The sequence below is a fragment of the Pleurodeles waltl genome, chromosome 2_1, assembly GCF_031143425.1.
Source record: "Pleurodeles waltl isolate 20211129_DDA chromosome 2_1, aPleWal1.hap1.20221129, whole genome shotgun sequence".
Classification (NCBI taxonomy): Eukaryota; Metazoa; Chordata; class Amphibia; order Caudata; family Salamandridae; genus Pleurodeles; species Pleurodeles waltl.
The window spans coordinates 179,167,147-179,179,819 of NC_090438.1; the positions used below are offsets into that span (position 1 = coordinate 179,167,147).

The 12,673-nt window shown below is 44.0% G+C and overlaps 1 protein-coding gene across 1 annotated transcript in view; it reads right to left on the reverse strand.

Moving 5' to 3' along the window:
- Positions 1-12,673, reverse strand: part of MCTS1 (MCTS1 re-initiation and release factor) — a 70,751-nt gene that overhangs the window by 12,998 nt on the left and 45,080 nt on the right. Inside the window, exon 4 of the mRNA XM_069212046.1 lies at positions 6,655-6,788. Within this exon, the coding sequence (XP_069068147.1) occupies positions 6,655-6,788 (134 nt within the window). The remainder of the gene's footprint in view (positions 1-6,654; positions 6,789-12,673) is intronic.

A 12,673-nucleotide genomic window follows, 5' to 3' on the forward strand; every position in this document is an offset into this window, starting at 1 on the left:
ACACCATAATTTCACCCCTATGTTCCAAGGATGTAAATTTCTTATCACCATGCAGATTCAAGTGTGCGCCACGTCTGCTTCACGCAGTAATCACATCCTCAAACACTGTCCTCCTTATGGTTTAAATCTGTTTATTGTACTGATTGTATGACAGACTTGAGGCAACAGTAACAAGTAGACAGAGCAGAACATAAAAACATTAGGGTAAGTAAAATGTACAGTTAAACTGTTTAGCCCCCCCTTCCTCCCTTAACCCTAACCCCAGTGGACACTCAGTAGTAGCTGTTAGGGGGGAGGGGGGGGGGAAGAGTGGCGTAAGTGTACGTTGCATTCTGGACTACACTGAACAGAATTAGGGGCTATTCTAGAAGACAAAACAGCCGTAGATATTTAGGACAAGTCAGCTTGCGGATGGGCGGTCTCCATAGAGCTCTATAAAAGATGTTAGGGCCAGAGATAGTTTTTCCATTTCCAAAATACACCACATTCTGTGGATCCAAGCCTGGTGTGTGGAAACTGTGTTGTGCCAGTATTGTTTAATGGGCTGCCCCTAGCGCGAAGCCGATTTGTCATCGTCTGCAAGATTTAAGTGGGAATGTGAGTGGGTTGGGAAAGCAAAGGACTGTATAGGCTGGAAATCTGGGTAGCTGTGTTCCTAAGTGGGTGTCTGTCATGTAGTACCTGGTCCCAAAATTGGGAGAGCTTGGGACAACCCCAGAGGATATGAAGCAGCGTGGCCCGCATCCCATACTTCCTCCAGCAGTCAGCTGGGTCAGTGGGATAGTATTGTTGTAATCGGGGAGGGGGCATTCAATACCAGTAGGTGGTGATTTTGATTGAAGTTTCAATACTCACTGAGTTACGAGCTTTCTGAGAAGCCACTGTTCAAAGACTGTTAAGGGTCTCTGGGCCTGAGCTTCATTTCAAGGTGTGGGACCCAGTGTCTGACTTGGAAATAGTGGAGTCTTTCAGATTACAGTAATCCAAAGTACTCTTTCAATTTCTATTATTCAAAGAAGCAGACTCCATCCATTTCGTAGAGGTGGACAACTGAGAGGCACCCTCTGTCCTGCCATTAGTGCAATGACAGGTGCTCTTCCCCGGCATTAAGTCCGTATTGCCAAGGAAGGGCACCAGAGGGGATGGGAAGCGGGTCAGGCCCATGGTTGGGGCCACTCTGCCCAAACCTTAAGCGTGGGCTTAGTGGTCGGGGAGAGAACGCTGCAGTTTAAGAAAAGGTACCTTCTATAGGTGTATTCCGGCGATCACCTGATCCATGAAAAGCCATGGTATTTCAGATTTGGTTCTGGACCTTTCAACAAAGTAATGGAGCTGGGCTACATGATAATAGTGCTTGAGATTGGGAATGCCCAGCCTTCCTTTGGGAACCAGTGGCTAAGGGTGTGGCTCATCCTGGGCCATCTCTCAGTCTTTTAAAAAAAAAAAAAAAAAAAAAGGAGCAGCTCCTGTTGTAGCGTCTCAATCATACCTGACAGAGGTTCAGCTGGAGGGTTTGAAATAGGAAGACTATCTTTGGGAGTGCAGTCGTTTGGACCACTGCTTTCCAGTGTCAGCCATGGTCATTGCCAGCTGGATTCCCAAGTGAGGGATAGTGTTCGTGGTCCACTGAACAGGAAAACCACCGGGCAGCTGTGCCAATACGTGCGTGGAGGCCAAGATATTTAAGCCTGGGATTTCAGAATACTGATTCGGAAGAATGCTGCTGCGCCGAAGGACTCTGCTTCTACGGATAGTGCCAGTAGGGCCGTGCACGTGTCAGAGGGCAACTAGGACATTGTTTGCATGTAGGCAGATGGTGTGTTCCTCTCCTCCAAAGCAGACCTCTGTGATATGTAGGTGGCGTTGTACCCGCTGGGCAAACGACTCCATATAGAGCACAAATAACAAAAGGTGACAACGGGCAACCTTGGCGGGTTCCTCTGCTTATAGGGAAGGGTGCCGATGTAAGCCCATATTCACCCTGACTGTTGCCCTTGCCCTCGGAGAGCTATAGTTACTTTGTATCCAATTTTGTAATAGGGGGTCCCATACTAAAACGAGTAAGTGTTTCGGTTAAGTAATGCCAGTGGACTCGGTCAAAGGCCTTTTCAGCATCCACTGCCAGCAGCACAAGTTCCCTTTTGGATGGTTTAGCCTGGTCTATAATATGAAGAATTCTCTTCATGCTGTCGCTACATTGGCGCTGGGGAATAACCCCGACTGATGTTTGTTGACCAGTCCCGACATCAGTGGGTTCAATCTAGCTGCTAGAATGTCCGTAAGTAACTTCGCTTCACACAGTCATGGCGTTGAGCACGGAGTCTGAAGGCTAGTAATCTCCCAAACTTATTCCCCCCGACACAAAAAGAGTGTTTCAGGCAGAGGAAGCAATATCCACTGCATCAAGGTCTAGGTGTGCTAAATGTTTTAGGGTCGCCTATAGCTGCCTTCACACCCTGGGGGCGCGGGTACAATGAAGGATGCACTCCAGTTCTTTAATTTGTTGCTGCAACTGCTCGCTCTTCCTGACGCAGCTTACTGTCCACAGAGGAAACAGCCAGGAATCCCCCTCTGACCAAGCTTTTAACACGAACATGACGGAGGTGTAGGCCATATCACTGAGAGCAAGGTAGGATTGGATTGCCTGCTAAATTTGTGTAACCACCGCAGGTCTGCACAAAAGAGTCTTGCCAAGGCACCATGAGTGGTCCATTCGGTAGATCACTTTTGCTGTGTGGTCAGACAGGTAATGGGGTTCTATATCGACGGCAGTGATCAAGCTGTGCAGTTACCTGGTTCCCAAGAAGTAGTCCAGCCTGGCATAAGTTGTACGCGCATGGGAGTAGAATATGTAGTCTACGGTGCGGGGTGACCACCTCCACAGGTCCTGCAGCCCCATTTCTCATAGCCAGTGTGCACCTTCACCCGAGATCTCCCTAGACACCCCCTGTCATTGTGCTGAGCAGTCCATGTCATTACTACATACAATACTGAGGTCTCCCTCCAGCAGAACCAGCTTCTCCCTCAAGATCAGTGTGTCGGCGACTGCTTTGCAAATGAAGGATTCTTGGCTTTTGCTCTGGGCATACAAAGAGTCCAGGGCCTGTACATGCTCTCCCACCGAATATGATACGCTAGTAGCCATGTCTTAGTCTCCTCTATCTTATCCTCTACCTTTCTTTTCAAGGATGTGGAGACCAGGATAGCCACTCCTGCTGTCGTGCTGATCCCGTAGGAGAGTATTTGTTGTGGAAAGTCCTGGGACGTCAGGCAGTGCCAGTCTTTTGTCAGAAGGTAGGTCTCTTGGAGAAGATATTTGTCTGCCCCGTGTGTTCCAGATAGGAAAAGATGCCCTTCCGTTTGACAGGACTATTGAAGCCCTTCACATTGAGTGTAACTATGCACAGTTTATCATGGGGTGTGTAAGAGTTGTGTGTGCCATGTAGCTGCCCCAGTCATCGTTTACACTGGGTTGTACTTTTCAGTGCCACCTATAGGCATATTTCCCATGACCAGAGTAGCTGCCCATCTTAAAAGCCCGACCCGCGTTTTTGAGTCTCGCCAACATAAAACCCCTTGAATCAACATGAACTATAACAAGAACAGTGTCCCAGTGTGAGAATGGGTTGTTCCCCAATTCCTCACCCTCCAGCAGTGCTGAAGAGTCTGAGGTTGTGGGCTGGCGTGACTCCTCCAGTCGTGCCCCCCCTCCCATACCCACAGAGCTGCTCTAATTTCTAAGTGTGTAACCAAGAGCCCCAGGTCTTTGAGGTAGACACCAGAAGATTAGGTAGGCACTAGTGTGGCTGATCCCCCCCCCCCCCCCTCCCCTACTCAATATCTCTAGCACAGGCTGGACCTGCGCCATAGTGTCCTGATCGGGTTGCAAGTCTCTGGTGGATGATGGGCGTTTGTGCCAGTGAGGACGTTTTGAGTTTCTGCAACTAGGTGAGCTTGGTTTGGCCTCCATAATTGTGTCTGTCTATTCCCAAGAGTTCACAGGCAGCCAACTGAGAGCACAGTTGGAGATACCCTTCCCAGCAGAAAATGATGTGGAACGGTTGTCCCGAGGAGTTAGACATCCCTTTCTTCTGGCAGTAGGAGGTCACTGGGCAAAAGTCTCTTCTTTTGAGCGGGACAGCGAAGAGAACCTGGTAAAGTGTCAGCGTACAACTCCAAAGTTTAGCAGCTGGAGCTCTTTTGCTTTGTGCATTATCTGTTCTTTCACTGGAAAATCGTTTTTGATGTTAAACCCAGTCTTCTCCAAAAACTCTTTTTAAATCAAAAGCGCTCATCCAAATATCTCCAACCCACCATATACATTTCCTAATTTATTGATTCAGATATAGAATTAATGTCCACACCTATGTAATCTGCACAGGCACGGACTAGAACATAATGTCTCACTTTACCACTTATCATCCTTCAATGATGCAGACAGATTCATACTGTGATGAAACTATGAATAGATGTTCAATATTTAAATCTAAAACAATACCAATACAAAATGTTTTTAAAAACAGAAAAATCAGTCAGAGGTCAGACTTGGCATGCTGAGGTTTGGGTCCCCGTCTCCTTAAATCCAGAGTGAACTGCTATGTTGAGATAGGTTGTACTGGTAGGTGTGGAATGATGACAGAATAGAACGACTGTTTCCTGGTGAAGGGGCAGTGCTTCCAACAGTGGAACATGCATTGTTCTCTGTAGCCCTGAAGTTATCAAGAAGTCGCCACTCTCTGCTGGAGTTCATGGTAGCATCTACTGGTTCTTTGGAAGATACTGTAGTCAAATGGCCCAGTCAGTATTGGTAAATGAGGCAGCTGGGTATAACGGGATAGCAACATTACTTTTCAATGTGCATTGTAACGCGCCGGTACCTGCAGCCTCACATGCTTGTATCTTCTGCTGTGGCGACAACTGTACTGGGAGGGGATTTGCCTCAACAAGCTGGTAAGACGCAGCATGGGATCCTACTTGGGATAAGAAATTGAAGGTTTAGATAATCTACCCACCACAAGGTGCACAGTGCATTTCAGTCTCGAGAGGGCATCCCAAGATGCACACATTTTCTATAAATGGCACAAGAGTAAGTCATCCAGCCCCAAGTGGCACGAGCAAGGATGCATGTTTATTTGCCCCAGATCAGCTGGCCTAGCAGGAGATCATACCCCTTCACATTAACACTAAAGACTGGTCTGGGAGGGAAGTCCTTTATCCAGAAGAGGACGTATTGGTGAATGCCCTGAAGGGAAGAGGACACGTGTAGAAGAGAAAATGGCGAAACATTATGGCAGACTGGTGATGCCAGAGCAGCAGCTCAAACAAATGAGTGATTTTGTGACAACTTTTCAGGTTTTGTAATTAAAGTAGGGAGATGGCTGGCAAAGTTCCAAGATTGTACATTTAAATTGGCCTTTCAACTGGAGGTGAAAGTGGAGCACCCAGAGACCAATGCCAACTCTGTCAACCTGGGCATACTGGGTTTCCATAAAGGGTGAGTCGGCTCATGTTTTTCTGAAGTGGTACCTGCGGAGGGGGGGCAATTTCAGTTACCGCTCACAAGGTTTTCCACCTTCCTACATGAGGCTCAAGAGGTATCACAACAAAGGAGGGGACTACATTTGCTGAAATTGAATTCAATGGTGTTTAGAATGGAAGTTCCCTAACAATAGTACATTTGGAGAATCTTTACTGATAACTAACAACATTTCAGACGAGGCATCTGCCATTGTGTAAGGGTTCTAATAAAGATATTGGGAGAAAAAAAAATGTGTCTCAATAATCCAGTTTTACTTGGTATAATGTCTATTCCTAGAGATTACTTTGAGATAACGTGCATCTACCTCCCTTTACTGGCAGCCTTTGTCAAGCCTCAGTTCAGTTTATAGGCTTTCAGTGTTTTAATTTTAATGTTGTTCAATCCTGCTGTATTTTTATTTCCTTGCCGGAAGTGTAGTAACTCCAAGCATTCTACAAATTTACCCTGCTCTGCTCATGACACTGCAACAACCACCAAACATTTTTGTTACGGGATGATCAAATCCAGCCTCTGTTTCTCTGTTATTTCACATGTGCAGAAATTCCTCTCTAACAAGGTTACTGAATGAAAAATGTTGTTGCTGTTGTACATGTGTTTATATTAATATTGTGAACATTTAGACACATGATAAAGCAAATAGAAATTATAAGAATCTCTTACAGACAAATCTCCCAATTAGACGGTAAAGAAAACCCATTTGGCATTTCAGATATACTCTCAATGACTTAGAAGCAGTGCCTTAAAAGAAAATATATATGTACAGGTACTATTTAGAGTGTCCGTTTGCTCCTGAGAAGTGCCTGTACACTCCCATTAAGTGTACCGTAGCAGTGCTGAGAAGTGCAGGTAATTTCCATTTCAAATTGAAGAAGTGCAGTCAGTACCTGCTTATTTAAAGCACTGCTTGGAATTACCTAAAGCAGAAAGAGCTGATCAGCAGTAGCTACACTTACCCTTCAACTAACACGCACATTTATATTGTTCTGCATTGTATTGCTAAATCCTAAAACCCACCTCGCTGGTTAAACCTTCTCATTCAAGTCCCAAGACATCACTTTCTATATGTATAGACCTTACCAACAAGTCCTGGCAAATAAGTAACAAAAAAAGGATACAACTACTGTGTCGGAGGCAGCAGGATATAATTTTGCACCTGGAGACGTCAGTCCTGGACACATTATATTAGCTCCACTAAGGACAAATTTGATGGCTCCTTTGTCAACTTGTTGATGTGGTAAAATAAAAGGGACTGTGACAGAAGAACAAAATTACAACGTTAATGCATGAGACAGCAGATTGATTCCAAAATGAAATTCTGATTGAACACTATTAACATAAAGTTCATTTATAAGATCTCCTCCATGGTATAGCAATGCATTAATAAGAACAGCTGATGTTACAGTTAACTAAATACGCATACTGAACATACATAATGTCATGAGACCAACATTTAATATATTCACTTCGAGAAGGCATTTGAAATGCTAATATATAGCTAAATGAAAATAATTATTGAAGTGTTTTACAAAGCAGAGATGTCCCAGACATGTCCACTGTGCTTCTTCAAGGGAAAACAAAAAACATCCTACATTCGTAAAGTAGCCTGGGTGGGGTTTGAGAAGGTTGGGTCATGTGGAATAAAACGAAAATATAACAAATACAGTGAAGTAATAAGCTATCAAAATGTTATCAATGGCGGTTACAACTGGTAGAGATTTTATTTACTTGTTTTTTGAGGGGCTGGCAATATCCACCTCGAACATTCAGCCTGCACACACACACACACACTCTATTGCCCTTCCTTCCATCTACCAAGAAACTGGTGTGCCTAGAGAGTAAGTGTATGACCACCCAATCCCTTTTACTACAGGGTCTACCGCTCAAAGTGAAAACCACTCCCCCATTGTTTAACTAACAGCGTTCTTGTTGAAGACCAACATAAAAATACCTGTTCCAACGTAAACCATTGTGTGGAAACATGGGCAGAAAGTCCCCAATCAAAGTTGACAACAGCAGGAAAAAGGGTCTCCCAGGTCAGAGTGCTTTGTGACTTCACAAATCAGCCCTATGATTAGACATGACAATCTACCTTTGGCCAACAAGGATGGAAAAAAATTACTAGCCCCTAAATATAGTATTTGTCTTACTCAAAGGGACATTGATAAGGCCAGAACCCATGTACGAGAAAGGAAGAATGTATGAATAGGAGTGAAGCCTCTTCGTGGTTGCATTTTACCTTCAGAGAAGGGAAAAGGCTCTAGGAAGCTGATTAACTTGGACAACATTGCAGAACTACTTGTGTGCCTAGCGAAATGGGCATCACTTGCCATATGTTAATTCAAAGGCAAACAAGTCCAAACTGGCTGGACAATCAGGGAAACATGTCAAATATATATAACAGTGTCACAGACAAAAGATATGGGGCATTCTATACAGCCAAAAGCAAGACTAGTTATTGAGTGATTGTAGGAGAAGCAGGTTTCTCAAAGGCTGACTGTTACTTGTCCAAGTGTCCTTTAAAGACACGTGTCTTCAGCTCTTTCCCAAGGTGGAGCAGGATTGGGCAATTCACATGGGTAGAGGTGCGTCTTTTCAGATATGTGGTTCTTGTGGGACCAAGATGGTTAGGTGGCCACACGATCACCCTAGCCCTGTCCAGGAGAAACAAGATCTACATAAGGATCGAGGAGCTACTCCATTTTCTCATAGTAAGCCTGGTATGTTCCAATCTTTCCCAAACAGAATCCGTCAATACCACCTCTGTCGTTACTGTGAGACAGGAAGGCAGTCCGTCTTATGCACCCATCCCACCAGCTACAGGAGGTTGCTGTGTATGACATAAATTCTTAGTAACAGGTGTTTGTTAGATCATCTAGGAAATTCTGCAGCTGTGATGAATTAGCAATTCCACTTTATTCCTCCTTCACATCCCTGCTTACAAGGGTGCCTGCAGAAGGCTCCATCTTCGCAAGAGAAGATTTACCACAACCACCACACAAGAAGCTCATGGTCAGCAAACTTTCATCTGAGTTTAAGGCATGCAGTACAATGTCTACAGCTAGAAAACTTCTGTTGTGTAGAGAAGTTAGGATGAAGCACAGGGTTACATGTTGTGGGGCATTGCAGATGCTTATTCAATCCCATCCTTTTCTGGACCTCGGCATTATTAGCTGCCTTTTTCTCAAAGCACTGCCACTCACGATGCCATTTGTGTTGCATGACAACAGTCATACCATCCAGGATTGGGCCCATTTATTTATTGTCACCAGAATAGTTATGCAGAATATCTGTGCTGGGTTATACTGTTGCCTTGTGCAGGGTTGGAAACCAGTCAAGAGTGATACAGTGATTTCCAAAATGTGTTCAGCAAAACAAATGAGTGTTCTACCCCAACAATGGAGCTTTGACAGCCAGATAGACCTACAACCACACACAATCTTACCATGCTGTAGAGTATAAGTTAACAGATAAAGAAAATGAGCATCTGCAAGAATATATTGACATGCTCCTTGAAAATGGGTTTATCCAACACCTAACATCTCTAGTGACGTCACAGCTCTTTTTTTATGCTGCATAAAGCTGAAACTCGGCAGATCTATAAACTACAGAGTAGCAAACTGTTACCATAAAGAACCCATTACCCTTGATCCCATTACTTCTCGGGCAGGTACAACAACCAGACATTTACACAAAATATGATGCTAGTATGGTAATATAAACAATATTTTAATGTATCCTAGTGCTGAAGATGAGTGCGTGAAGCAGGTTCTTAAATGTCTACTTGAGTACCAACTTTTCCTAACCATGTATTTTCTACGCCACAAAAGTTTAATTTTGAGGCTTCTTTATTTCACCAGCCGAGATACAAATGGACCAAAGAAAGGTTGAAGCCTTTTTGAATTGGCCTTCTCACTCTTGCGTCACAGAAATTGGAAGGTTTCTAGGATTTGCAAATTTCTACAAGTGGTTTAATGCTATTTTCTCTAGTGTGGTTGCTCTTGTAAATAGTCTCCTTCGGAAAGGAGTCGTTGGACTTAGCCCTTTCTGCATGGCCATTACCAACCTTTTTGCCTTCACCCTCATGTTCACTGAACCTGTTTTTCCTGGCTTTTAGGACTCTGCACACTTTATCACTGCTGACCAGAGCTAAAGTGCTTACACTCAATTGACACATTTAATTTACTGTGAAGTCACTAGTAAAGTGGTAAAATATGGACCCAAGACCTGTAAGTTAAAATGCTAGTAGTGGACCAGTAGCACCGATTTTGCCACCCAATTAGGTAGCCTTTTAAACACATCTCAGGCCAGCCATTGCAGCCTGTGTGTGCAGTTTAAAATGCCATTTCGACCTAGCAAATTAAACCTCTTTCCAGGCCTAAACCACTGTTTTTAATACATAGAAGCCACCCCGTAGGGTAGGCCCTACACAGCCTAGAGGACAAGGTGCATGCAGTGAATAAAAAAAAAAATTGGGTCTGTACTTTTAACTTTTCTATGATCTGTTAGTGAATATCTCCTAAATGTGCTTGTCACTACATGGCCTGCCTACCCCATAAGATAATCGTGGATTAACTTATTACACTTAATAATTGATAACACGCAATTGGAAGCAGGTATGAATATAGAGTTTGGTTTCTAAATAACAAATTCAAAAACCTCTTTAATGGTAAAGTCTGATTTTAAGCCACAATTCTAAAAACCATTTGGTACTTGCACCCTGCATCCTGAGTCACATGACGAGGTGGAGCTGGCAATTCTTAACTTTCTACTGCTCCCAGACAGTGAGCAATGGGGAATAGTTGCTGGCTGGATGGGCCATCTCTGACTTGATGAGGGGGAGGAGCTGTCAGCTACCACACTTGCACATCACAAAGGCTTTGCAAGGCACACTCACAAAGGGTATTAACACTAATCTTTTGGGATTCCTAGACAAGGCGGTGCTAGGGCAGGAAACTCCAAACATTTCTAGAGTTGAAATCCTCCAGAACCTTCTCCTACCTCAACGTGGACATCGGGTATAAATGACAGCCCCTCAGCCCCAACTCATCACTTCACCACTGGACCCATGTAAGACGAAGAAAAACTGCTGTGTTGCTCTGCAAGAAGGACTGCTACTCTGTTGCCCAGCTGCACAATGGAAAAGGACTGGACTTGCATCTTGACACCTGGACCACCAGAGCGACTCAATGGGCTAGTTGGCTGGCCTCTTGATCAGAGCCTTAGGGTCAGTCAGAAAGGCTGAAACCACCTTGAAAGTAACACCTATACATCCTCTGCTGTATGCAAGCTTCACATCAACATCATCCTCAATGACTATGCAGGATTCCGCATCACAGTCCTGCAGCTTCCTCAGAATTGTCACTGAGCGATGCATCCTCAATGCAGGCTCTTGCAATGCTCTGCTATCGGGGTTGAAGATGCTTTCTTCAGTGAACCTAACCTGGTCCCTGTACCCAGCCCGCACTCAATCTTGGTCAGCACCAGTCAATTCTCTGATTCTACCGATAAGATTTTTGTTTTTCAGATCTCAAATAATTTAATACATTTTACTTGATTTTTCTAAATTGATGTGGGATTTTTCTTGTGTTGTCTCTTCACTTTATTGCTGTCTGAACTGCTGCATACATACTTTACACATTGCCTCTCCGTTAAGCGTGGTTGCTTTTGTGCCAAGAGACCAGTGGATTAAGCATAGGTTGATTTGGGGTTGCTTGTAACTTCACCGTGACGAGAAATGTGGTTGCTCCTTGAGTGGGGTTCCCGCCAAACAGTAACCCAATTTCCAACAAGAGTCTTTATTTCCTTGGAAAGCCGAAGATACCTTCCACATGTGGGAAGAGGGTTTACACCTCAGCACCCATCCACAGACACCAAGATACTGTTCTTTCATATGTGGCAGAGGCTGCAATTTCTCAATTTGTCACTAGTGTTGTACTGCCCCAACGGGACAACTTTATCCTTTAACATTTTTCTACATAAATATATGCTCCCTGCAGAATGCAATTATACATGGAGAAGGAGCTATTAGCCATCTAAACACCCTTCCGTGAATGAAGGCACTACCTCCTAAGGGCCCAATATACTGTGACCATTTACTGAAACACAAAAACTTGCAATTTCTATGCCTCCTAGATAATTGTGATGAATGTTGCTTTTCAGTGAGCGAGTGACTAACATATCTACCATGAACAAAAAACGTAAAAGCTGATGTTTCGTCCTTTCTTGAGAATTCAGATGGTGAACCGCAAACAGCACTCATTTTACCATCCTTGAGAAAGGAATCAGATAAGTTCACTATCCTGATGAAGTCTGCTTTGCTTATGTTCCCACAGACCTCCGTGAGTACTGGCTACCAGATCCCAAGAACAAAATTCAAGATGGTCTGTACTTAAAAAAAAGTGGCCTTGTATGTACCTATCCGAGAGAGCAGGCATTTCATTGCCATCATTATGCACCCCTGGCAAGACATCCAGGGGAGCATACATTCTTTTTTTTGTTTTGTTTTTTTAAAAGACTCTTCTGTCCAGTTATTGTTGTTTTAGGTGGGAAAATCAGACTGGGGGTACAAAGGCCTTTATCTGGACCTGCTTTCACAGTACCCGTAATAAAAGTAATCATTCTTGTCCCACTTGGCTGCTACAGCCTTTAACTTTGTCGCCTTGTTCCTGGCATACTATCAGTATGGACTTTGTAACTGATTTTCCCCAATTCATTGCCAGACCACAGTCTTGGTCGCAGTACATCTAGTAACCAAAATGTCACATTTTCCCCCTCCATAATATACCCAGTGTTAAAGAACTGGCAGATATTTTCATTCAAAATATTGTACAATTACACTGGGTTCCTGATGCCATTATCTCTAACCGTGGGCATTAGTCTGTGTCATAGTTCTGGAATGCATCAGGTGCCTTAGACCTGGATGTCAGTTTATCCTTGGCCTATTATCCCCCAGAGTGATGGACAATGGGAACATAAAGCAAGAACACTTCCTATGATGCTTGCCAACCACTCAACACCCAGAGTGTAAAAGCCCCCTGTTTGCTTACTATGACTCGACTCATTCAGGGGCCCTCTTAAACTCAATCAGCATCTGCAGGACATTTTGGAACAAGCTAAAATAAAATCTTCAAGAAG